The sequence below is a fragment of the Emydura macquarii genome, unplaced genomic scaffold, assembly GCF_026122565.2.
Source record: "Emydura macquarii macquarii isolate MOO-44397 ecotype Brisbane River unplaced genomic scaffold, CSIRO-AGI_Emac_v2 contig_2863, whole genome shotgun sequence".
Classification (NCBI taxonomy): Eukaryota; Metazoa; Chordata; order Testudines; family Chelidae; genus Emydura; species Emydura macquarii.
In genome coordinates this window covers 237,196-264,648 of record NW_027133000.1, presented here as the reverse complement: position 1 = coordinate 264,648, position 27,453 = coordinate 237,196, and the positions used below count along the sequence as shown (strand labels likewise).

At 43.1% G+C, this 27,453-nt stretch overlaps 1 protein-coding gene across 1 annotated transcript; it reads left to right on the top strand.

The window, feature by feature from the left end:
- Window positions 1-1,011: 1,011 nt before the first annotated feature.
- Window positions 1,012-27,238, top strand: SLC9B2 (solute carrier family 9 member B2). The gene is made up of 12 exons (XM_067568223.1): window positions 1,012-1,093; window positions 5,006-5,108; window positions 5,795-5,975; window positions 7,475-7,645; window positions 11,118-11,260; window positions 12,559-12,686; window positions 13,507-13,682; window positions 16,563-16,669; window positions 17,831-17,980; window positions 19,367-19,475; window positions 20,191-20,327; window positions 25,514-27,238. Exons 2-12 carry the CDS (start codon window positions 5,016-5,018, stop codon window positions 25,751-25,753), a joined length of 1,635 nt encoding a protein of 544 aa, XP_067424324.1. The 5' UTR covers window positions 1,012-1,093; window positions 5,006-5,015; the 3' UTR covers window positions 25,754-27,238.
- Window positions 27,239-27,453: the final 215 nt, after the last annotated feature.

Sequence of the window (27,453 nt, the reverse complement as noted above, 5' to 3'; positions counted from 1 at the left end):
CCAACCAAAAGTGCAGTCACTTCATTCTCATGCATTCACACACAGCAAGGGTTCAAGTGAAACTCCATGTCTCTGCCCCACTGCTTCTGTCCCTTTCATTGGACTTAAACCAGGGCTACCAACCATCTGAAAATTTACAGGCTGTCAGTAAAAAAATGTACAATTTTAGCACTGTCAGTAAATCCGTAAATAAATGAAAATGTCCGTAAAATTGGGTAGAAATAAAACATTGTATTTTGACTTTGATTGTTGTTCAGAATCCCTTCTTGTATCATAAAGCTACACTCATCATGACTTTATCAGTTTCCTGTTTTCTATTAGTGCAGGTGCCCCAAGAACCCAACTGATCAATTTACTGCAGCTAAAACAATTGCCAAATTCCTGTGGACAGACAATTGGGAGCGAGTACACACTGGTGTGATATTATTGTATTTGGGGTGTTCTTAGTGATGTCAGTAAAAAAAAAAATCAACTTCAGATCCTCATGTCAGTAAAAACTCAAATGTAAGGTTGGCAACCCTGGACTTAACACCCCCGCCCCCGAGAGTGCTGCCGTGTAGTGTAAGCGTGACTCACACACATGCGTTTCCCGTGCATCCTTTCCCACAGCGCTGACTACCAAGCCAGCACACACCTCACCTCTCCTCTCCGCTCCCCGGCTGCTTTGTCTCCTCCTCTCCCGGGCAGGGCTGGGGCGGGCCCGTTATCTGATCAGCCCTGCCTCCCTGCAGCGGGGAGCAGAGGGAGGAGGGGGCTCCACGCTGCAGCTCTGAATCTCGTCCCTCTCCACCCCCGCCCCACAGCTGGGAGCGAGGGGCGGGACCGCCTGGGCCGCCCGGCAGAGAGAAAGGAGGCGCGGCGGCTCGGGGGCACCGTCGTGTGCACGGCCCCTCGCGGTGCAGCCAGCCCTGCCGGCGCGTGGGCTGCCCAGGGATCGGCGCGTGCCGGGACCTGCTGTGGTTTCCCGGGTGGGTGTTCTGCCGCTCTCTCGTGCTCTGCCTGCCTGGGGGCGGGGCCCATGTCAGCACAAGTGCAGGGCTGGTGGTCCTTGGCCGTGCTGCCTTCTCCAGGGATCGCTGCGGGACCGAAGCTGGTAGGTTGTAGTGGTTTGGTCCGTTCCCCGTGTTGACAGAGGCCGGGGGGGGGGAAGGGAAGGTTGGCAGTAACCAGGGCAGCAAGAGCTGGTCAGACATTCAGAGGCTGCCCGGGGCAACCAGGTCTCAGTCTCCGCCCAGTCAGGCATGAAATGAGGGGGTTGTGCAGAGGTCTGCAGTCTCAAAGGAAGACGTGGATGTCCCAGGGGATGTTCTGCCAGGGGGGATTCAGAAGTTTTCAAGCCCGGACCCGGGCATGGATTCTGCTTCTGCGACTTCTGATGTTGGCTCATTCATTCAGCTGGCCTGGGGCATGCATTTAACAAGCCTGGTTTGGCTTTGTGACTCCATACCAGGGGATGGCTTGTTCTTAATTGAACTGGATGCTGGAGGGGAGGAGCGCTCTCCACAGCCCAGCTCAGACCTCTATCCCCTGTGCCTCAGTTCCAGTTCGGAGGGATCACCTCTAAGTCCTGCCTCCTTGTCCCATCAATCCTTGGCTTCTCCTCTGAGACCACTGCCTGCATTGCCTGTTGTAACAGAGGCCTTGTGAAATGAACACTTGTGCATTGGAAACTGGCCTGGGATAGCAGTTCATGTTAGTTAGGACCTCTAAGTGTTGTCTCATAGTAACTTAGGTCCTGATCCTGCAAAGTGCCCAGAGCCACCTTGGAGTCAGGGATCCAATGTACAAAACACCTCGCTGGGTTGAGGCTTTAACTCAGGAGTTCCCAACCTGTGGCCCGGGGGCCAAAAGTGACCCACGGGAGTTTTCAAAGTGGCCTGCGGCTCGTCTCCTGCTGGTTGCAGAAGAGATCAGGAAATCAGCGCTCCCCTCCCCTTGGCTGTAGCAGGGAGCACTGCAAAGCACTCCGCCTGGGTCCCTAGGCGCTGGGGTTCCTGCTGGAACCAGAGGGAGGAGAGATCAGCGCTCCCCTCCACCAGCTCCAGCAGAGAGCAAAGCGCTCTGACTGAGTCTGAAGGTGTTGGGCTCCCTGTTGGAGCCAGAGGGAGAGGAGCACTGATCTTCCATCCCTCTAGCTGCAGAAAGGAGCCACTGCCTAGGGACCCAGGTGGAGTACACAGGGCTACAGGACACATGCGGTTTCCCTGCTGCAGCCAGGGAGATGGGAAATCAGCGAGGAGGCTGCTCCTGTCTGACTGCGCAAGGGGGGTCGGGGGGAAGAGCTGCTGGCAGAGACTGGTGGCCCTTCAGGGTTGTAAAAATGATATTTCTGGCCTCGAGCCAAAAAGGTTGGGATCCACAGCTTTAACCAGTAGTGATGTTGTCTTTGTTCTTTGAATTCAAAGCCTTTAAGAGATCTCTAGCACTAAGGGAAAAGAGCAATATTAGTAAATTCCACCATTGAAGAGATGGTGCAAATTATCAAAGGGGAGGAATTGGTAAAATATATCTATTTCCAATAATGCTATTACTTAATAGTCTATCATTTAACATTAAAGATAGAGGATTAAATCCTAGCACCATATAAATTAATGAAGGTTTTGCCATTGACTTCAGTGGGGCTAATATTTCACCCAACATATCTAAGAACAAAAACAGACACATCAGTTAAGCAAATAGTGGCTTTATTAAAAGTCCACAACAACTCTGTTCTATGAACAGAGGTCAAAGAAAGTGGCACAAATGCTGGTGCTGGAGGAAACTGGCACCCTAAACTAAAGAAAAAGGTGGCTTGATGGGGGTAATATGAAACCAAAAGGAAAAAAAAAAAGAGATGGAGCAAAAATATTATTTTATTTTAGGACGTAAAAACAGTACATGTTCTCAGATATGTTTTTGCTGCCTTTAAAGTAGGTTTCATATTTGACTAGTTCAACACAAACACCCAGTTTGTTCACCAAGTCAGGCCTTCCCAGGTTTGTCAACACTGCAAATGAGGGATAATTGTGGGAGTTACAAATCCATTTCTAGTATTGTATCATGGGGGAAGGCCCATTCTTGGCTCAGAGGTCGGTGCTCCAACCCACCCTAGGTTTTGAGTTGGGTGGCAGTTCTACTGAGGCAGAAATTCAGCCAGAATGATTTGTTAGATTTCTAGAAACTGCCATTCACATCCATCAGGCTATAGTGCAGAAATCACCACTTGACAGCGGGTGTGTACAGTTTCCGTGTGCTCGAGAACAATGCTAGCAAACAATTTGATCCCATCCTTATCTTCAGATATGTGTGTAATGCCCATTGGCTTAGATAACAGAAAATAGGGTAAATGTACATTAGCGCCTGATTTTCTTCCAGTGAATGCACTGATATATTTCTCCCTAACTTCAGTGGCATCAGGATTGGGCTTTTAATTATTACATCCTTGTTTAAGGGCTAAATATAAGGAAACATCAGCCCCCAGAACCTCGCCAGGGAGCGGGTGTAAAAAAGGGAATCAGAGTTCGGAGATGGCTCTCCCACGCCACCAAAAAAGGTCCTCCACCAGGATTTGGTCTGCAGGTGGGGTGGGATGGGAGAACCCATGCTCCATCACGTTATCACCTTTACCACAAATCGGCACACATGCATGCTGACCTGAGTTTGTCTTGTCCTTCTCTGGGGTTGCGTGGGATCAGATGGCCCTGGAGGCAAGTGACTTCAGCCTCTGAGAAGGGAGGAAGTGTGTGCCTTAACTAAACTGGGATTCTTCCCAAGTGATTAAAGAGCATCATTGACAGACTGGCTTTAAGGAGATGTGGGACATTGAGCATTGGAGTGAGATGGTGGTATTCACTGCATGCCATCAATGATGCAGAGACACCTTCCCCCTCACTCCACCTTGGGTTGAGAGGGGAAAAAGGTGTCGAGCTGCCAGAAGAGACTAAGAGAGCGGATAAGATTATTTTGAACACTCTGTTTCTGGGGAAAGCCCTGGGAGAATTTTCTTTTGCTCCTTGAGCTTAACGGAGTCAGTATATTCATTTTCTTGTTTGTTTTGAAGGAAATATATATAAATAAATAAACATTCTAATAAGAACATTCTAATGGAATGTTCCACCCACACGAAAACTAACTGCACTAGCCTATTGACTGGTGACTGGTCTGAGAAGTGCAGGAGATGACATGCGTAGTAAAATGAGTGCTGCTGAAATCAAGGAATCCTGCAGGCTGGTTTCTTGGTAATTATTAAGATGCTCAGATACGACATCTGATGAGGACAGTATAAAAACCTGGATAGATCAATAGATCATTTGAGATCTTAATTCTAATGGGTTTCTGTCATTCTTAGGGACTTTTTGTTTTAAATAGCTTTAACATGGTTTGGAGCAGGAACTTTACGTTTGGCAGAAGCGCCTTTCCCTGCTCCCTTGAAATCCAACCTAAATTTGGCCACGTTTTAGACTATGGAAAAGCAACATTTGTACATGTGCTTTGCTAGAAATTGTTGCTTGCTTGCTCTTAACTTTCTGAAAATTCCAGTTGCACTGAGCATGTTTGCAGGCCCCTGAGCTTCTTACATCGTGTGCTCGTGCTTCATGCAGAACTAGAAGTCCAGATTGGACACAGGAAAATCTGATTCTCTTCCTCCTATTGCTTCTGTAAGGGGAAAAAAGTACTTATTGGAATCACACACACAAGGGGGGGGGATGATTTAAGGCTGCAGAGACAAACATAGTTCTGACACTTTTTAAGTTGTGAGTTCTTGACTTTGCAACCTCAATAATGTTTTTCTAACAGTTTTTTTGTTGTTGTTGTTCAGAATTAATAGATATACACATGCACAGAAAAGCTTCATTATATACTTTCCAATATGTAATGTACATTTGCTGGTGTCCATGAGGCTTTCTCCTTTCATGGGGAAAGGAAGAAATATAACTGGAAAAAAAAATCATGAAACAGCGAATAAACGTGGTCTGATTTGCTTCTGCTTGTTCTTATTTTATCTTGTTTTATTTTTTTGTTGTAGATTTGTCAACATGGTGAAGGAGGATATTGTAGAGGAGAGTGAAGATCCAGAGCTGTCTATAGATGTGGAAAATGGCAGTATTCCCATGAATCATAAAACTCAGGTAATTGTATTTGTATCTGTATTCAGGCTTCTCATAGAACAGGATTACCCAGGGTAGCGCTCCTTTCTCCAGATTCATTAAAATATTGAAGGAAATTAGTTTTGCAGGGGGAACTAACAACCCCTCAATTTGGGCCTTTCTTACATTTACCATATATTCTATAAAAGTTTTTCTTTTGTGGGTTTAGCTGCCTGAAATCAGTGGTCTTGACTTCAACTGAAAGTGTCAAATTAATCAGTTTAAAAGTGAGAAACACCCGCACAAAAATGTTTCAGGTGGAGAAAAGATCACTGCGGTAATGCTCAAACTGTGGACCATAGGCAGTTCACTGGGCAGCTGCTGCTGCTGCCTCTTTACTTGTTTCCAGCTGCTAAATTGCTTGAAAATACAGCTTGAAAATATGTCATAAACATTCCTAATGTTGCTTTTCCATGTAGTAAATTGCTGTGGTGGCCACAGAGATGTTATTCGAATATGGCTGGGGCTGGCAGATGGCCTTTGCAGTTGTGTATGGAAGGGCTGGTGGTCTAGGAGCAATTCTCTCAAACTGTGCTGCACACTATGCAAAAATATATTGAGAAGTCCTGACCTGCAGTTAGCAATGTTATAGTAAATTTAGTCATCTGGTAGCTCATTGCAATTGTATACAATGCTGCTTCTGAGAAAGATCTATTGTTTTAACTCAGGAGGTAACTGTCTTGGAATGCAAAGGCACAGATGGAAATGCACAAACGGAAAAAACCGCTCTATTGCACAGCTGTGCACAGCAACCTCAGGAATCACTGACTGAGTCAAAGCCTCCAAGGAAACTGAGGCAAATATTTGCTTGTCCTCCTCAAGGCCTCCTTGCCCAAGCAGTGACAAATGGTATGTAAGGGACAGGCGATGCAAAATGTTTAATTGTTTGACATACGAGTAGACAACGCCAGTGTTTAGATGTATTTGTAGATGTGATAGCTGACAGCTTTTCTGTAAACAGTGAAGAAACATCAAGGGATTGTTACTTTTGACCTGTCAGGCAAATCTTTAGGTGCACTGATGGAAGAATTTTGATATAGAACAAGGACTTCAATTTCTAGTGTCTTTTCTCCCCAGCTCTTTCTGTCTTATAATCAGCTGGCTTATCTTCATATTAGAAATTGTATTGATCAGAAGCCTGAGCTCTTCAGCCTGTTTTCAATGTTCTGACCTGCAAGTGAACTGCAAAGATCATTGCATTTCTGGCAAAATAAATGGCTTGTGTTGAAATTAGGTCATGAATACACCAGTTGGCAGAAGTGCCTTCTTTTGTTAGTTAGGACTCAGTCCAGTGCTACATACCTAAGGCTTTGCACCCAAGGTTCCTGGCCCTCAGGTACATTGACCCATTCAGTAGAAAGGTTGGCCTGCTATGGAAGTCCAAGAAAGATAAAAATTCTTGGCTGGCCAAGGGTTGCAGAGCTTCCCAAGTGAAGGAGCTCATAAGTACATGAGACCTTTCTATCCTCTGCTCTGCCACTCTGGATTCACAAGGTAATACATTTGTTACCCAATGGCTCTCTCCCCCTGGCAGCCTGGGTCTTGACACAAGCAGAAGAAACTCCAACTCTGAAATGCAGTAACTCTCCTGTGTGGCCGTGGGGAGGTAGTGCAAAAGGGCAAGAATGGATTATTCTGGGATTTTTTTCTCTTTGTCAGTCTTCTGTTTGCATCCGTCTGGCTGATTGCAGGACCAGAGTTATGAGCCTGGAAGAGCAAGATGCCTTCAGGTTATAAAATATCTGCATTTTCCCCTGCTTGACTAATGTATCAGGGGAAACTCTCTGCCCTGCATTAGGTTGTGTGGAGACCCCCTGTGCATCCCCTTTTGCTTGGGATTGTTTTCCAAGTGGAAGAATCCAGTGCATAAATCCACCCAGCTGCAATTTTTTTTATTCTTTCAAAATGAAATTTGAGCTGTACTCGAACAACAATAAACCATGCCAAAGTGTACAGAAGGAGATTACTGGTGCATTTCTCAAGCAGCTGAAAACATCACAATGCAGCAAGGTGTGTTAATAGGATTACTCGCCTTAAAGTTAAGCATGTGCTTAAGTGCTTCTCTGTATTGGAGACAGACGCTCGCTCAGCACCTTGCAGTACAGTGCCCCTAAAGCATACACTGTTATGACTTACTGCAGTATTTTAGCACCAATAAAATCAGAGCTCCACCACAAGGAACATAGAAGATTGTTGTAGATAAACTGACATTAAAAGTAAATGTTTTATTTCTAAAATTAAGCAGATCATACTTTTCCCCCCCAAAAAATAATTTGCAAATGTGACTCTAAAGTGAACTAAGCCATTCCTGACAGATGATTAAATATATTTTTCCTGTCTCGTTCCAGTTGTAACAGTGATACTTGTCTGGGCTGTGGTCTGGTCCATCACAGGCAGCGAGTGTCTTCCAGGGGGGAACCTATTTGGAATTTTGTTTCTGTTTTTTTTTGCTGTCATTGGCGGAAAAATATTTGGGCTCATTAAAATACCAACACTGCCTCCTTTACCTCCTCTTCTCGGTAAGTATTGTGTGATATATTCTTCCTCTTTTTATTCTTGCATAATTTTGCTTAGGAACATAGGAATTGCCATAGAGGATCAGACCTGATGTCCATGTAGTCCAGTGTCCTGCCTCTGGGAGTAACCACTACCAAATACTTCAGAGGAAGGTGTAAAGACCCCCCCAATAGGCAGATGTGGGGTAATCTGCCCCCACACAGGTCTCATCCTAATATCTAATTAGGCTTTAGGCCCTAATGCACAAGGCTTAATATTTCTTCTATAAATTTCACTCCTGCCACAGTGGGATTTGAACCTGGGATCTCTGGCACAGTAAGCAACAGCCATACCCCTAGGCCCCTGGGTTACAGGAGAATAATGGATTCATAATGCAAGGAGTATTACAGTTTGGCTGTTTTATGTGTGTCTCTTTCAGGCTATGGAACTGTTTCAAAAGGAAGTTTCTAGCACTGTCAGAATCTTTCTCCCCCGTTCACCCTGAGTGGTCTGGTTCTTCCCCTTTTGTCTGTCTTGACTCAAGCTTGTCACCATGGCTTCTGACTTAGGCCCAGATTTTCCCACCTATGATTCAACAATCCCATGTCACACATGATTGAAAAATTTGTCTTCATCACAGTGTTTCCGTTTCGATGGAACTGTGTTTTCGATTGGAAAATGGTTCCGTCAGTGTTTTTCTGATCAGCTCTATTGCCACCCTTACATGAAGAAGATGGCAATGCTTGCAGGGTAACATGAAGAAGTGGCTCAGAATCTGGTCCATTGAGATTATGAAAATAATAAGTAAACCCATTGGATCTGACCATGATTTGGAATCTGAACATGGATTACTGAAGTGTACGAAGTGGCATATAACATTAAGTATAGCAGCCTTTAGACAGTCAACTCGTTTTACAAGAATTCGGTTTCACAAGTAGGAACAGATTCTAATGGATAAGAGAAAGGACAGAGAAAATTTTGCAAAGTCAAAACATTTTTATTTTTAAAGCAAGTTTGATCTACTGTTTCTGACCATATTGATTCTTCTGACTTTTGTAAACTACTCCTTTGCTCAAAAGCTGTGACTTGGGCATGAAATTACTTATCAGGTGGGTAATGCTGAAGAACAGACGCATAAGCAGGATAGCACGTGCCTGATGAGAAGCTTATGAGTGCCTGAGGTTCCTAGTATTTTGAGGAAAATCTGAAAAATCTAGGAATCAAGGCAGGAGAAGGGAATATTAAATATTCTTTGTTTTCACATGAAAAATGGTGATAAAAATACAAGGATAGGCATCCTTTTCTTTGATCTACCCCTTTTAGAAGGAGTTCAGTCTAATGCAGATGACTTCCCACTACCTACTCCTCTACAGTGAGGATGAGTGGGGGAATCGCCAGTAGATCAGCTACATGGGGGCATTTTGCAAATCCTCCCTGTGCTTCAGGGAGTCTCTATGCCAGCCCTGCATAGATTGAAGGAGAAGATAGCAATAGAGAAGGGGCTATGACCTCCATAATTATGCAGGTCCTGCAACCCTAACATGGCAGAAGAAACACAGAGCGACTGTGGCAAGCGTTCCAGCCTTTAGGCTTCTGTAATTGTCACAGTGAAGCACAAATTAATCATGGTGCTGCCTTTGTTTCTCCTAGAGCGTGGGAAGAAGAACAAATAGTACTTATCAGGTAGGAGTGTTCCAGGTCAAACAAAAGCCATAGCCGAGGCCAGTCGGTACACAGCAGGCAGGCTGTGGGCAACATGAGCACAGTATTGACAAAAAAATCTTAGTATGGTTTTATATTTCATAAGATAAATATTAAGCTCTGCTTCAGAATTAAGTGTTTGCAGGTTCAGGCTTTAAGATGGACATTGCAGGCCTGTGTTTTAAAATACATTTCCACAAAGCAGTTCTGGTAGCAAAACCAACTAACTGGAGACTGCAAAGCAAGCATTTGCAAAAGGTTCAGTTTTCCTAGTGGCTCAAATAGAAGATGGGTACAAATGACTGAAGTTCCTTCTATGTGACTGTTGCAGTCTCGAGAATTTTAAAAATCTATGATTTAATTTTTACTCGTATTAAATATTTTAGGCAAGATTTCCAAAGGCGCTCTGCCGCTGACTGTTGTGTACATGTCAAAGTCTGGCTACTTCACTCTCATGCCGACGTGTGAACTGAACTTTTTTGAAAATTTGGCCCAGTTGTGGACTCTTGCTCTTTTGAAAATCTGGTCATTTGACTTTAACCCTGCAAGATGCTAGAATGGATCATTGCTGTTTTCTGCTTCTAAATAAATGACAAATATTAATTCATCTTCCTTTCTTCTGATAAAAAAATGTTTCACTTAAAAGACATAAAGCTGTCTGCGTTCATGGTGGGTTATGTAGTCTGGAATGGGCTATGTTTGGATGGCAGATCTTAATTCCGATGTCTATCCCCAGTGCCATGTGTGTTCAGTGTATTTGTTTAAGAAAAATAAGGTTTTAAAATCAGGCCTCAATATGTTTCTTCCTGCTGCCCATCTTATTGTTTTGTATCTCTCACTTCCTCATTTTACCTAATGCATGACTCTAGATCTCTTTGCTTTTATTTATTGTATTTCTGAGTACATGATTGCAGTACATAGGAGACGATTATAAAACCCATACTGAGAGCACTGAAAGGGTGGCTGTATGGTGCACTCGATAGGGCACTGGACTGGGAGTCAGGAGATGTGGCTTCTAATCCTAGGCTGAGCTGTGGAATGACTCATGGCCCGATGGTTGTGGAGTGTCTACATTTTCATTTTTAGTGATGTTAGACAGCTTGAGTTATTTAGCAATCAGTTGACTTAAGTTACAGCACAACAAAAATCTTTAGTGTTGGTAGGGCCTATGTGTCTGAGCACCTGGTACACGGGGGGCCCATTATTGGCTGAGGCGTCTAGACACTACAGTAATGCAAGTAATAACGGTAATGTAAAGGAGGCCTAGATGATGCTCACTGCTGATCTGTGGATCTGCTAACTCCCTTTGGAAATTAGAAAAAAACATTTTTTCAAGAGCCATCAAATTGCATGTCTCTGACCACCTCAGGCAGAACTTCTTAAATTGATATGAGCTTCACTTTGTTTACTGTCATAACAAATTTACATTTAATATAGGACATTTCAGCCAACATTTCACCAATAGCACTGAATCCACCACCAGTGTGATATGGGTCAGTCAAACCACATGACTTCCAATAACCTTCACCATCGTAATTTCCTACTCAGTTTCTTCTTTGCCTCCTGTCCTCTTAAGTTTTCAATTTTCAATTGAAATCTCAGGTTATAGATTAATACCTGTCAAGTACGCCATTAACTCTTCAGAGACGTGCTCCTGTCCCAGCATAGCAGATCCTAATATGCTCACTGAAATTTTCCACAGAAGATTTTGACTTCAATCTAGACGCGACTGAAATACATTAATAATAACAACAACTCTTTCAAAAGATACTTGCCTTCTTTCTTTCTTTCTAGGGATGTTGCTTGCCGGTTTTCTCATCCGAAATACGCCATTGATCAGTGACATAGTCCAGATAAATATGAAGTGGTCTGCAGCACTGAGAAATATTGCCCTTTCCGTTATCTTGGTCCGAGCAGGGCTTGGCCTTGATCCAAAGGTACAGCATCAGACATTTCTGGTGTAGAATTATACAAACAACCCACAACAGTATACAAATATTTGATCAGCTGTTTGCTTGAAATAGATACTATTGTTAAATATTGTTAATACTATTGTTAAATCTAATACATTTTGCATATCATAGCCTTGTTTCTATTGGAATTGATTTAAAATACGGTAAGATATTGTTACGGTAAGAATAGCTATACCCTGTCACCAGGATTCATAGGATTGGTGAGCTGTCCATTTTGTGATTTTTCACTAAATAAATAAATACAATTCTTTCTTAAATAAAATAAAAAAATTTGTGAGCCGACATCTCAGTTAGATGCGCTTTTTATTGATTTGTCAAGTAGTGTGAAGAGTTCCATACGCTTAGTAAGTTTTCCTATACAGTCTGTTGTCCAGCTAAGAGATCATTTAAAAGGAGAAAAAAGTAAGATAAACAATGCAGGGATCCAGGACATTGAAGAGAATGTGTGAAAGACACTCTGGAGAAAGGAAGCCCTACAAGTAATATTTTATAGAAATCATGGTTTTTTTACATGTTTTATGAGAGGATATTAATTGTAAAAAAGAGTCCAGCTGCCCTAGTTGAAAAGACATCGGACATCAGTCCTGATAAATAATAAATCCCATGATATCGCTATGATCCCTCCCCCAGCCACTTCAAAACTTGATATCATCAGTGCTAATAAAGGAGGGAAGAAAGAAGAGGGGCTCCTGCCTAGTTTACAACTTGACCAACTAAAATCATGCTATAAGGCGTTGCCCTGTCTCTACGCTCTAACACAGGTAGAGTGGAGGTGAAGCATAACTAGCACACGTTAGCTAAGTCTACCTAAACTCATACACTTTTTCTAGTCAAAGTAAAGGCTAGATACAAAGTGTATGATATGACGTGACGTGAGATTTTTCCTGAGAAAATCAGGTTGCAACAGTTCTATGGTTATTCTCTAAAATGTCCGTTTTCCAATGTAGCATCCTATTCTTTATGAAGACTTTGAAGAGGACTTTCAAACATTGTGTCTGAGTACATCATTACACACAGACTGGATGTCTAGTTCAGAATATGAGTTCTTTTCCCTCTGTGATGTGATCATTTTCAGGCCAAAGGAGACAAAAGCTAGTCCAAGCCACTAAATACCCTAAGTCCTAGCTTTTACCATAGACTATACTGTGCGATACTCCGTTATTGGGACTTCAGTAATAAACCAGAGCAGATCTTGAGCTACTTTTCTCTTCATGAAATTGAAAGATTATGTTATTAATGTGTCACTATGTTTATATTTTCAGGCTCTGAAGAAGTTAAAGGCAGTCTGTCTAAGGCTTTCTTTCGGGCCCTGCCTCACTGAGACATGCGCAGCTGCTGTTCTTGCCCACTTACTCATGCATTTGCCATGGCAATGGGGATTTATATTAGGGTAATGTGCTCTCCTTTCTCCTCTGTAAAAATTAAAAATGGCTTAATTCTACCTCACACTGCCTATCTCCCTGCTAGGGATCTTCCCTTGAACTCATGAATGCCACAGCTGGCCCAGTGCGTCGTTAGTGCACTGCCAGGCAGCAGACATGGGCTCAATACCGGTTTGCCTGTGTGTCTTGCAGTGGTGCCATGCTGTGAAAGCTGAGCTCAGCCACTGGGGGAGAATGACTAGCAGCTCCATGCGATGCTCGGCGGCTGATGTAGGGGAGAGGTGTTCAGAGGCAAGAAAGGGAATCTAGCCTCACTGCATTAGTCTGGCAGGGCTGCTGCTTGTGAGGTGGGCCCCTGAGGGTGAAGAGTTGGCCAAAACAAAAGAACAGTGGGGTGATAGAATCCTGGGGGCTTGGTCTGGAATGCTGGGGGTCTTTAGGAGCAAAAAGAAATGTTGTTGCAGGCATACTATTCGGATAGGGAAGTACTGGAATTCAGAATTTCCCCTTAAAGAGCCATCCATAGCATAGCCGTTCCATTAAAATCAAGTGCTAGTAGCTGATGTGTCCTCCGCTTGTGCTACAATCTCCATGGGGGAGGGGTGCCTTTTCATCATCTTCCTCATGCCCCTTATTTTGATGTCACTCATTTGGGCAGGTGGCGAAAGCGGACAGTAGGTTTACACGGACCTGTCTTGGTAATCAGCAGTGCTGAGAAGGGAAATACAAAACGGGGAGAATTCTGTATGTCTAAAAAAGGGTTGTGGTGGATTTTCCAGTTGAGTATTTTATTTTTAAGAAGGGTTGAATGAATTTCTCTTTGTTTAGTTTTGTCCTAGGTGCTGTCTCGCCTGCTGTTGTGGTCCCCTCTATGCTGATCTTGCAAGCAGGAGGGTATGGTGTTGAAAAGGGTGTCCCGACCTTGCTAATGGCTGCTGGCAGCATTGATGACATCCTGGCCATCACTGGCTTCAACACATGCCTGGGGATGGCCTTCTCTACAGGTATGCTAGCTAATCCAAAGATGGTAAAATCTAGGGCAAATACTGAAATATTATGAGGAATCTGTAGTCCGTTGTGACCAATTAACGATAAGTCTTTAGGGGCTCAGTTAATATACTGGAGACTCAGATAATACTTATCAGTGAAATTACCCATGTACAGAGGGATGCACATCTACTCAGTAGGTGTGCATGAAAGTACATTAGTATGTGCTGGGACCTGGGAGACCTGAGTTCTGTTCTGAGCTCTGCCACTGACTCGCCGGGTGACCTTCGGCACCTTCTTAAAACTCTCTGTCTTCATTATTTTTAGTAATTTATTATTCTGAAGAAGGACATGTGGCAAGCTATTCCATCAGCATTTTCCCTCACTCACTTCGTGCTGCCCATGTAAAGTTAGAGAGTCATTTGGGTGAATCAACATCTTCTTCCCAGATATTAGACAAACTGTGATATTTACTAAAAAAACAAATCCATGTTTTAAAATAATCAAGTAACTGGTTTTCACTAAAACAAATAGTGGCAGGAAAGTGTCTCAGTTGATTGAAAAAATACAAAATTTACCAGATATTATTACTAACTTGCCTTGAAAGGCTCCCTCTGACTGTTTTAGGGGAAGAGTTCCAGAGTGGAGTGTTGGAAATAGATAGTTCTTATTGTTATCACTGAGAATTCTGTCACTAATTTGTTTTACACCATTTTAAATCTCCTACCACCTGCTATCGTTTGCAGCTACTGAATGTTGACGATAGGGTAAAGATGGCCTATATGGCCATCTTATCCCTGTGAGGATGGTGTACGTTTCCCACTCTCCCTGTTGCTCATCCCATGAGAAATACTATTAACCAGGCCGCTGTCCTAAACTAGGTTGCCTCTTCAAGGTTTATCTTCACTAGAAAATAAGGCAGAGTTAGAACACAATCTTGAAGTCATGTTTTAGGGCAGTGAATTAGGGGTGGGATTTTCCGAGCACCTTAGCATTGGCCTAATTCTCCTCCCAACAAAGACAGTGGTAGAACTCTCACTTTAATGGGAGCAGAGTTAAGTTAGTGTTAAGCGCTTTCGATGAACCCAGTTTAGATGCTTTGTAAACTCAATTAAAATTTTAATGTATCTCTAAGGGGCAGCTTGTCTAAGTGGCAACAAGGGTAGTGTCTTGTTCGTGTGAGGAGGAATAGCAGTGAAGGGAAACATAGGCCAACGTTAAGGTCTGGTCTACACTACAGAGAAGTTGATGCAAGGCAGCTTACATCAACCTAACTATGGAAGTGTCTACACTTAAATTTTACTCCCACTAACGTAAGTGCCCCGCAACTCCGACTTAAGAACTCCACCTCCACGAGTGGTGTAGAGTCAAGGTTGAGGTAGTTAGGTTGATGTCAGAGCTGTGTAGATGCTGTGTTGCTTATGTCGACTCGACTGTCACTGGGTTTCAGGAGCCATCCCCCAAAGTCCCCCACTGATAGTAAAATTGATACAAGCATTCCTGGTGAGGATGCGCACCACCAGCACAAGGAGCAAAGTGTAAACACACACAAGTGATGCAGTTACTGTGACCACTGTAATGCCAATGTAAGTTAGGTTGACTTAATTTTGTAGTGTAGACATGACCTAAGAAATACTGTATCATCAATACCAGTAGCTAGAAATCAACAAATGGCTAATAAGGGGAAAATGTTTGCAAATTAAATATTTTAGTAATTCTGTATTTCACAAAGTAACTAATCTTTCTTAGGACATGCATGTGACTTCCATGCTGTGTGAGCAAAATTCTCCTCTGCCCCAGAAAAAAAACACAAGGGGAAAAAGACTACTCTAAATCTTCTAGTATGAACTCAGAGCTCCAGATATTATCCCGTCATGGGGAAAAGTTTGCAGCCACACGTAGGAGGCAGAATATGTAATATAGCAATAATATGGCATCCAGGGATTTATGGGGACATCATGTCCTGGGCAGACAGATTGTGAGACATCTGTGTGAGGACCCTGCTTCTCTGTGCTGCTCCCCTGTCTTCCCTGATAGCTCTTGCCATTCAGATTGCACATTAATCTCTTTCTTAGGAAGCAGAAGGGGAAATCAGTGCTGTCGTGAGCACTGTTAATTCCCACACTGGTTTCCACCGAGGAACCTGAGGGAGGCCTCCCATGTATATCTCCTGCTCCTCAACTCTGCCCCTACCTTGGGATTGAGCTACCCTCACAGACAGGGCCGGCCCTAGACCAAATGGCACCTCAGGGAGGAGTGTCTTAAGCACCTCCTCCCCTTTAATTTGTTAAACTTTTGAATATCTTATTTTTATTGCATTTGTGGCCCATTTCATGACTTTGATGCATGATTTGCATGCATGATTTATCCCTGTCATATAAGACAATATATTTGCACGCTAGGATCTATAAATCTGTATTTATTCATGCCATATATAAGCAAATAAAAAAAATTGTTTCCTCTTACAACAAAAATAGCACCCCAAGCCTGGCACCTCAGGCAGTTGCCTGGGTTGCCTGCCCCTAAATCCAGCCCTGTCCACAGAAAAGACCAAAGTCTCCGTCATATTTTGTGCAGATGCATATCTGCAATCTTGCGGAGAGAGCATAGAGTACAGCACTATTTCCATCCCCAGGCATAGCATCTGGGCCCTTGCATTCGTGTCCCTTTGCTTCCCTCTGTGCAGAAGAGTAGAAGCGCTCACCGTATAGTTTAAAACTACAACATTACCATGTATCTGGGGTCATTATTTATTGACCCTTATTTATTGTCCAACATTTGGGTTGCTTCTTTCTACGCTTTCTTTTGCAGAAGGTCTGGTGACCAGTGGGTGGTGTGAGACGAGTTGTGCATAAATACTTGTGTCTAAACCCTCTTCTCTTACTGTTTATGAACAGGTTCCACACTTTATAATGTCCTCCGAGGGGTGCTGGAGGTTGCAGTTGGCATAGCAGCTGGTGGGCTTCTAGGACTTTTTATTAAATATTTTCCAAGCAAAGATCAGGTAAAAAAACAACCAAAAACACTTTTCTGAAAAGATACCACCTGAGGTATACGTAATTCTCTTGCTAAGAGTAGAGAATAGTTAGCAGGAGAACTAGACAATCCATTTCCTAACCCAGAATGAGGGTGGATATGACTTCATAGAGAATGGCATGTGTCTGGTACCAAGTGTTGTGAATCTGGTGAGATGTTATTATTTATTATAACGGATTACGTTATTGTTACTGTTATAGTAATGATGTGTGATTTCATAATCCTTCAATGTGCTGGGAGTTTAGACCCATATTCCCCAGTCCTACTCTCATTGAAGTCACTGGGAGTTTTCATCGTCAGCGGGAGCAAAATCTGGCCCCGGTTTTCAGCCAATAATGTAAGCATCAATTAGATTGAGGTGTTTCACACATGTGCTGAGGGCATTCCTTTTTATGTAAGATGCCTGCGATGGGTAAAAAATATGCTGAACTAAGAGCAAAGTGACAATGATAGTACTGAATTTCCTGAGTTTAACTGGCTTGTTATGTTCTGAATAATATTTGAACATTCAATAGTATTATGTATTTGTTGCCTTCAATAAAAATTAAGATTACATTATTGTAAATTACATAAGGTCTCAGTAGTTGGCTCTAAGATTAAGTGGACAGAAATTTGTTTACCTTTTGCATAATGCCTTTAGACTAGAGGAATATGAGATTATAAAATATCCAAAAGATACTGGGTAATGTCCTGGCCCCATTGAAGTCAATGGCAAAATTCCTATTGATTTGACTGGGGCAAGGATTTCATCTTTTAGTCTCTTGATTATCAACATGAAGAACACATTACAGAAACAACCAGATAATTAAATACAATGGTCGTGGTTAAACAAGATTGTTTGTATAGAACTTCATGTTTACAATCCCTATGTTACAAAAAGCCCTTTGCACACAAAGATTTCTGATGAACAAAACAAAGGAAATATTGAACAGCCAAAATTAAAATTCTATAGGAATAGAAGTAAAAAGAAGACAAAACAAACAAAACACCCTCATAGTTGAAAGTCACGCCTGGAAGCTATAATTCCTCCATCTTGGTGCAGTTTCTTATTGATGTTTTAATGAATATAAGTAAGCTTTTATCCTTTTTTTTTTTTAAATGTACTTTTTTGTTCCTTCCCTGGTTCTAGGCATCTCTTGTATGGAAGAGAGCATACTTTGTGTTGGGTCTATCCATATTTGCTGTTTTTGGCAGCCTATACTTCGGTTTCCCAGGATCAGGAGGACTCTGCACACTGGTCTTGTCCTTCATTGCAAGCATGGGATGGTCCAATGAAAAGGTGAATGTTTAGATACTCATGCCTCATAGCCAGCCAAAGTCTCCTTAATCACACAGGCTGAGACTGTGATCTTGGATGTCTGGAGGGTGTTAACTGGAACCTGTTCAGGGCAGGAGTAGGGTCACATAGCTATAAGGCAGGGGTGGGGAACCTTTTCCCTGCCAAGGGCCATTTTGACATGCCTACGGTCATTCGCGGGCCATGCCGAAAAGGGGCACTGCCCGCCGCCGCCGTGAAACCGCGCCGCCGCCGACTCCACCCCGGCCGCCGAAATGCCGCCGCCGTTTCCGCCTTTTCGGCGGCGCAGTTTTACAGTGTCCGCGGAGTGCCGTGGACCAGTGACCGTCTCCGATCCCCCACCGCCGAAAATGAACAGACGGCGGCGGGGTTTCGGCGGCATGCGCACTTCCCGCCCGGCCACGGGCATTAAATTCTGCTATAAGGCAATGCCCATCCTTAAGTGAGAGAAACTAGAATCAACTTATTAGTGCATGGTGGATATCTTTCTTAAAGAATGTTTCCCATTTTTTGGGTAACTTAAACAGAGTTTTATTTAATAAAGTATTTCTGCAGATTGGTGCCTAACAAATGTAGTTGCTTTTGCAACTGGTCAGTATACATGGGATAGTAATGGAGAACACCTGTACAATCCTTCAGTTCTAACACTGCAATGCTTGTACGGAGACACTGGCAAAGACATTAGATGTCAATGCTGATCTGCCTTAATAGTGATCCCATCTGGCAGTTTTTATCTTCAGCATGTGAGGGATTTGTAGTTTGAAAACTATTGTATATATGTGCATGTAGGTATAGATGCACATACACACAGAGAAAAGAGATACAAGATCTTCTCTGGCTGTGTTGAAGGAATAAGTCTCTGGAAATATAAACATATAAGGAAACAGGAACTTGGTCTTTCTTCCTGCAAATTCACAGTATCCTGCTAATGGTACAATATGTACTGTCATGAAAGAAACATCAAATTCCTTTTGTATAATGAGTCTTTTCCCTGTTCTTCTAGCTGCAAAATCCTTCTTTGTATAAGAAATCACATGGCAAAGGGTTGAGCAGTACAAATGCACTTTCACTCACTGTGTTTATCAAACAGAAGGTAATTGCTATGAATTATGACTTGTACAGGCCTAGTGCAATGATGCTTCACCAAAATAATTTTGCCTAAAATCATAATGGGCTATGTCTGTATCTTGGCAACCCCATTACATCACTTTTTTCTCTGTTTTTATGTTAATTTTGGAATATAACACATACAAAAATGGACACAGAACACTATCTCAGTCAATCTCATTCTGTTTTGTGATGAATCAAATGCTGAAGCTACATGGTCCAATTTTTGTAACTTTACAGATTACCCCCCTTTTCTTACAGATGGCTGTGGAAGAAATTGTTGCAGTCGCATGGGACATCTTTCAACCCTTACTTTTTGGTTTAATTGGAGCAGAAATATCTGTTTTTTCTCTCAGGCCTGAAACTGTTGGTAAGACTGCTTGGAAGGCCAGTAGTTTTGGCTAGCTATCCTGCTGAAAGAATCGCTACAAAACAGTTTGTGATGACTATTTACCTGTAGGTTGTGGCATAGCTATACAAGTTTGTTTCCTTTGTTTTACCTGCCGTAGGCCTACTGCAGCAAACACTCTTCTGAGCATCTTACTTGTGTAACAGGTAGGGTTTGCCAGTGATGGGTGGCAGGTGGGACTTTGAGCATTCTCCTCAAGTTCTGAATAAAGTCTGCATTTTAATCAGTACTGCAGAGTTAATTATAAGCAAAGTGCTACATTATGGGGCAAGCCTGTGTTCCTTATCCAAGCAAAACACTTGACTTCTGTGGGATTTTGCCTGAGTGAGGAATGCCCAATTGGGCCCTGTATGCTGAAAACATTATTTGCACAAATGCACGGTCACAAATGGTTTTAAGTGACAATTGCTCTGTCAAGATATCATCTTGCATTATCTCCTGCATTGGTCCTTGTTGTCCGAAGTAGATCCTCCACACCTCAAGACGCCTACATTATTACCGATTCACGAAAAAGCTAGCTTTATAAAATACACATGGTATTGGTTATAGTCTTTACATTGTTTTTCTGATTTATTAAAAAAATTGACACAGAAATGTTGTTAATCTGCAGTTTTAACTGCATATTCTTCTCAGATATGCCCACTGTTTCAAAAAGTTGTTTTTATCTCTGCTGTAGGACTTTGTGTTGCCACACTGGGTATTGCCTTAATAGTACGAATCACTGCTACATTCCTGATGGTGTCTTTTGCCGGCTTTAACTTCAAGGAGAAAATATTTGTCTCGTTGGCGTGGATCCCCAAAGCCACTGTCCAGGTAGAGTATGGCAACAGTAGGAACGACAGGATCATAGAAAACACCGTGGCTGATTCTCCTCTCACACCAGTTTTACACGAGTCTAAATTCATTGACCTTGGTAGAATTATTCCTGATTTGCACTGGTGCAAGTGAGAGAAGGATTAGGCCCATGGACTGATCTGTGTGGCACTTTGAAATAATGAATTCTGTGTTTCCACATTGAAATGGGCAGGAGAGTTGCAGTGCGACACTTGGGTGCATGCTGCTGTCCACGCCACTGTGGTCTAAGCTGCATGGCAGTGTAGACATAGCTTAAGTTTCCTGTCCATTGTCTTGTAGGAAATCTAAGTTTAGGTCTCTGCTTGTGCCTCCCTTCCCAGGCTGGCAACAGAGCAGAAAGGAACTGGTTTTCAGTCTCTGTACATACTTCTAGAGACAGAACGTCACTTTCTTTTCAGTCGGACAGAGGCCACTGGTTGGCTCAGAAATTCCACTTATGTTCCTCAGCTTCATTTTGGATAGGCAGCATGAACAAGTGGTTTGAACTGGGGACTACTGGTAGTCAAGCTTTTCCACGGTCTTATGGTGTTACCTTCGGCAAATCACTAACCCTCTCTTTGCCTAACTTTCCCCATCTGTAAAATATGTACCTGTATCACATGGATACTGGGCCCAACCTAAGAAGGGTAAATACCTCCTGCAAGATGCGAAGGGCCCATAACTCCCATTGAAATCGATTGAGGGTCCTCCAGTCCCTCTGAAGGTTTTGCATCTTGTGATGTTCTGCAGAGTCAAGTCCAGCTGGAGGCTAAACTCATTAAGTGCTTTCAGGCTTATCAAAGAAAAGGCTAAATAGGAGGTTATTTATTATTTGCTATTCATGTTTGGAAAGTGCTTTGTGATCCTCCAGGGCTGACATAAATATGCCACATTAAATAAGAGTATATTTCACAGTTTAGACACAATGGCAAGGGATTTTTACTACCTGAAAGTTCAAATGCTTGGACTTACTGTTATTGCTGTATGTCTTTATAAAATGCAAGAGCAGCCCTATTATCCACAGGGGAATCTTGTGTAGGAGTAGAGAGATTATGTACCTTGATATTTGACACTTGTGCGACTGGAATAGTGTGTCCAGTTCTGGTGCCCACAATTCAAGAAGGATGTCGATACATTGAAGAGGCTTCAGAGAAGAGCCATGAAAATGATTAAAGGATCAGAAAACATGCCTTATAGTGATAGACTCAAACGATCAATCCATTTAGCTTAACAAAGAGAAGATTAAGGGGTGACTTGAGTACAGTCTATAAGTATCTACGTGGAGAGCAAATATTTAATAATGGGCTCTTCAGTCTCGCTGACAAAGGTATAATACGATCCAATGGCTGGAAGTAGAAGCTAGACAAATTCAGACCAGAAAAAAGTCATAAATTTTTGACAGTCACGGCAATTAACAATTGGAACAATTTACCAAGGGCCATAGCAGATTCTCCATCACTGACCATTTTAAAATCAAGATGGGATTTTTTCTAAAGGATATGTTCTAGGAGTTATTTTGGGGAAGTTCTATAGTCTTTGTTATATGGAAGGTCAGACTAGATCAGCGGTGTCAAACATCTGGCCCGCGGGCCGTACCTTTTTGGTCCAGCCCCTGGCGGCAGCACGCGCTGCTGCAACATCTCGTGGTGTTGTACTCTCTGGCGACGGCGCGCGCTGCTGCCAGAGGGTACAACGCCGCAAGATCTCGTGGCGGCGCGCGCTGCCGCCAGAGGGTATGACACCGCGAAATCTCACAGCGGCAGCGTGCTGCCATGAGATCTGTGTACTCTGGCGGCAGCGCATGGAGCACTGTGTGCACAAGACACAGCTCTCGGTAAGCGGTTGCTAGATATTTAAATCTGTTTAACATTTTACTCACTGTTCTATAAATCTGTTTGATGCCTTCACAAGATTAAAAACAAACAATCCCAGTGGGGAAGATAAAGTTGATAAAGGTAGGGGGAGAGAAAAAAAGAGATATTTTGAAATTCCAAAAAAGGAACAAATAACTTGCTTTAATTGGTCATTTATATTCCTATAGGTCCTGAAAAATAAGACCTACTTCCTGATTTCCCTAGTAAAACAAGTGACCTCACACATACTGTAAACAAATGTCAATTTAATGGTTCTTCAAATTCCTATTCTAATTTCTTTTCTTCAGAAGAGTTGTGTTATTGCTCATTCTTGGCAGAAATGCCAAGAAGCAAATTAGGTTTGATTATATATAATGAAATTGTCAAACTTTATTATAATACAGTAATACAGTCCAATATAATACAATAATTTTAATTAAAAAAATTTGTTCTGATTTATGGTATGTATGGCCCACTTGAAGTACATTTAATTCAAATCTGGCCCACCATAGGAAATGAGTTTGACACCCCTGGACTAGATGATCACAATGGTCCCTTCTGGCCTTGATTCTATGAATCTATGAAAGCAGTTTAGTTTTACTGCTGCATGGTAATATGGAGAATATGCAGTAAGTGTTGCAGCTGCACCCAATGAGTGGAGCCCACTGCAGTCTCTTAAGGAGAGCAATTAATGAAAGTGACTTGTATAGGCAAATGTACTCTTAATATTCAATATTATCTTAATATTAGTAGGACCATTTATAGAATATCACAGCCCTTTTTTCTTTGTGACAAAGATTTCAAGAGCTTTCATCAGGCTCGCCAACAGAGGGGTAGAAAAGGGGTCAATTGCCCAGGGGCCTGGTGATTTTAAAAGGGCCCAGGCTATGGGCAGCGAGTGAAGCTTCCCCTCAAGGAGGCTAGCTCCTTGTACCACCTCTTCTGCCTGTGGGCCCACCCACAGTCCACCCCCGCTCCACTCCAGACCTGGCCCTGCCCCCTTCTCTGTTCGCCGCCATGTCCCTCCTCCACTCTCTGCTCAGTCCCCCTGCTGTCACTCAACACCTGGAGGAACGGGTGTGGAAAAGAGGAGAGGGACCGAGCAGGGGAGGAGGGACATGGTGGCAAGAGGGAGGTGGGGCCTGGGGTGGAGTGTGGGCAGGGCCACAGACAGAAGAGGTGGGATGCGGAGCTAGCCTTCCTGAGGAACAGTTTTACCCACCGCCCATCTCATGGTTGTAAAACTCAGCCATCCCTTTCTAGAGGACCTTGACTGGGGCCCGGAATTGCTGTTGGCGGGCCTGGCTTTCATGGACAAATGTACACTCCATTTCCTCTTGCAAACACAGGTAGCCTACCCAAAGCGAATGGGAGGGCCATACTGGAAAAGCACGGGGGAGTTACGTTTTGTGAGATATTTGTAGTGGACGATTTGAGAAGCCTATCGTTAGAGACTGTTCAGAAGCCCCAAGCAGGTCCTGTCTATTCCTGGGCTGCCACATGGGTCCTGCACTCCTATTCTCTGATGCCATTGATCCTGGTCTCAGTGGCTTGGTCATTTGTAAACAGAAACGAATAAATAGAACAGCTAAAAAAAGATACTGGCCAACTGGATAGGTGGAAATTTAAAAAAAGAAACTGATGACAGTGACTGGAAAAGTAAGTCCCTTGTGACAATCTAGGAGATGGAGAGAAATGGCAAAGTGAGAGTTTGTCTACACTTACCTTGGAGATTTGGCGGCAGTCGACCGGAGTTATGCAAACTACGCAAAAAACTTGCGTAACTCCCGTCGACTTCTGTGCTTCTGTTCTGCACGCCATCTTCACTGCACTGCGCCACTTGAGAAAGTGGTCTTAATACGTCGATTTCTGGATCGACTGGGTGGGTCTTCACTGACTGTTCAGTCGATCCAGATAAGTCGATCTGATGGCAGCAAATTTGCCGCCGTCAGTGAAGACATAGCCTAAGGTGAGTGGCTGTTCTGTTGGTTTGCTTGGAACCTTTCTGTCTCTGTCTCTCTCCAGGTCTCTCGCCTTCATCCTCTATGTATTTTCTCTCTGTCTTTCATTCTGCCATCCTATAACTAGCTGGTTTCCTAGTTGAACAGAGAGACATGCTACCTCAGCAGTCAGGACTAGATTCCTCTGAGTGCTGCTTTTCCAACCCTTGCTCTCCTTCATCTGCCCTTTAAAAGTGAAAGTACGTAGTGACAGCATATGAGCAGCAGAAAAGCTATGCTAAATATGTATTTGGCCATGAGGTGGGACTTCACTGCAGCTTTCTAGGCAGCCAGGAAGCAAACTGTCAAACAAGGGAAAGCACCTCTCTTTCCATACTGTCCCAGGGAGGTTTGGGTGTCATGAGCAAAGTCTGACCATCTGCAAAGCCAGACTGTTTAACAGCAGTATCCCTAGGCTGAAAAGCATATAATTATAAAAACTGTGTGTCAAATACCAGTTTGGAGCCAAAAAGAGTCAGCTGCCTCAACTTCAGTTCAAGTGCAATAAGCCTATCTTGCATAATGTTAGTTTGGGCTAAAGCGTTTTCAAGGTGCTTTCCACGTGGGGTTGCACTTGTTTAAAACCCACTCTGACAAGCCACCACTGAAGCTGGCAGCTGTGATCTTCAGGAGATGCCATTGCTGACAATCCTCAAATAAAGTTAACAGGGACTGAAGGCAAAGCTGTCTCTTTAGAGGGCCCTGCCTGTGGGATCTGCAGTCTCCAGAGATGAGACAAACCTGAGTTTTGCACCTTTTAAGGCCTACTGCAAGACTCATGACCTAAATTTTCAAAAGTGCCTTGTGATTTGGGTGCACAAGTTAAAGTGTAAATCGGGCCCCTTATTGGGATTGAACTGGGCATCTAAAAATGGTAGCACTCACTAGTCATTTTTGAAAATGTAGACTCATCTCTTTAATTAGGCCTTCCCTAATAATGGAGTAACGTAACAACCTTGTTTCTCAAGGATGATAATCACCAAGGGCAAATGCACTTGAAAAGGCAGCTTGAAATGGGTGAAGAATAAATGCCATTCTTAGACAAATATAACATAACCCTTAATTTTGTATATAGTCGTCTTATGGTGTTGGGTGTTTTTGAAATGTAGAGAGATGACAGCCGTTTTGGGTGAAAAGCAGATATCCTCCTGGCCACCAGAATGTCTGCAGGCTAATAATGGAATGGACATGCGCACATGTCCACACACACCTTCAAGTGTAGGATTAAGCCACTTCAGTTCTATCTTTAAATGTAAATGGTTAGTTGTTCCATTTCACTGTTTTCTTTAACAATGCTTTTCTTTCTCTGTAGGCTGCAATAGGTTCCCTTGCCTTAGATACAGCCAGGGGACAACAGGATAAGCAGCTGGAAAAGTATGGAATGGATGTGCTGACGGTGGCATTCTTGGCAATCCTGATCACAGCTCCAATTGGAGCACTGGTTATTGGCCTGGCAGGGCCCAAACTTCTGCAGAAGGCTCAAATAAGCAGTGGTGAAGAGGAGGACGGTGTTGAAGGAGGAGAAGAAGCAGCACTCTCTGAGCCCGCATAGGAAAGAAGTATAATGGTCTCACAACTGCTGCTACTGGTTCCTTAGTAAACACAATATCTGTATTGTTCTGAAGGAAACTGAAATAAGTAACAATCAGTTACTGGTCCTATTAAAACAGCAGCCCCAGTGTTTTACAAAATATTTTTAATTGTTAATGGAGCCTTATGGGACAGATGAAAAGACATAAGTGTACAGTACATAGGCTGCCTAGATGATGACTGATGGGATAGGATAATGGTCTATGGTTAGTTGAAGGACATGGGTGTAAGCACCACAGAAAAATAGCTGTTCAGGCTATATAACTGGAAGTAATGAGATGAAATTTAAACAGAAGAAATTTTTTATTGAATATCAGGAATAACTTTCTCATGGTGAGATCAGAGATTGGGGAATAGGAGGTAAGAGCCCCTGGAGCCCTTTAAAGTTAGACAGGACCATGCACCTGACAAGTGGTGCACAGTGTATGGAATAATCCTGCACCTAAGATAGTGATTCTCAGCCTTGTCCCATCTGGGACCCCCCCAAACCTGCGTTTTCTTGTTGTGATCCACCCAAATCTCTTGTAGTCCTTGGTAGCTGCACAGGATTGTGGGATTCAGAAATAGCAAGAAATTGCAGGAGGGTTCGGGTGGTGAGTGGGTGCACAGGGGATTGGTATGATGCCTGTGGGAGTGGCTTGCTGGAAGACTGAGCCTTGGAGATGGTAGGGGGCTGGCTGGGATGCTGACGGGAGGGATTGCTTAATGTTGAGATGGCTACTGCTAGGGGTGTTGCATTTTCTGCACCCTCCCCCGCACACGCAACTCGACCCTGGTACACTGCTGCATCAGGAAGCTCTGAGGCCAGCTCCACCGCCTCTAGGAGCACCACTTCCCATGCCCCAGCGCTTGCAGACAGAGCAGGAGCTGGGCAGGATGAGTTACTCCTGCCATTCCGTGGCTCCTGCTGGATCCCAACCACCACAGATTCCGCTGACTTACTTTTTTTTTTTTTTCCAATCTGTGAGGTGTGACCCAGCTGGTGGCCCCTGGTGACCTACCCATGGGTTGCACCAAACAGGCTGGGAAAATATGATTATTAGAGGATACTTCTGACATCTGAATTTCTATAGTTTTATCAAGATAAAATAAATCCTTGTTTAAAAAAATACAGAGGGTTAACACCTGTAACTCTCCTCCTCACTCACGTCTGATCCATGAAATGTGGATCATTTGCACAGATGATAGGTAACTGGATTGACAGTGGATAGTGAAGAAAATGAAAGGAACAGCCTTTCATCTTCAAGCAGTCGTTTTTCCCTTGTGATTAAGACAAAAGAATAGCAATCACAATTTAAAATGATGTGTGTCCCTGAAAATGCAATGAGGAGCACTGATGAAAATATGGAACAGAAAGATGCCCCCATTCCACCTTGCTGAACGAAAGGCAGTTCTGAAGAAAGTTATAATTGAGTGGATATATTTGAGACCTTATTGTGCTTAGACATATTATAGAACAAAGTGTGGTTCCCAAGCACCTCTTGTGATAAATTGTATAGATTTCTGGAAGACTTTTGACAGCGTACACATAGTCTTTGAAGAATTATTGCATATTAGCGAACACCAGAAAAATAATTAGCCTAATCAAAGATCTATATGATCATGCTGAAAGTACAGTCAGAGACGATGACAGCATTAGCCAACGGTTTGTAGCGACAGAGT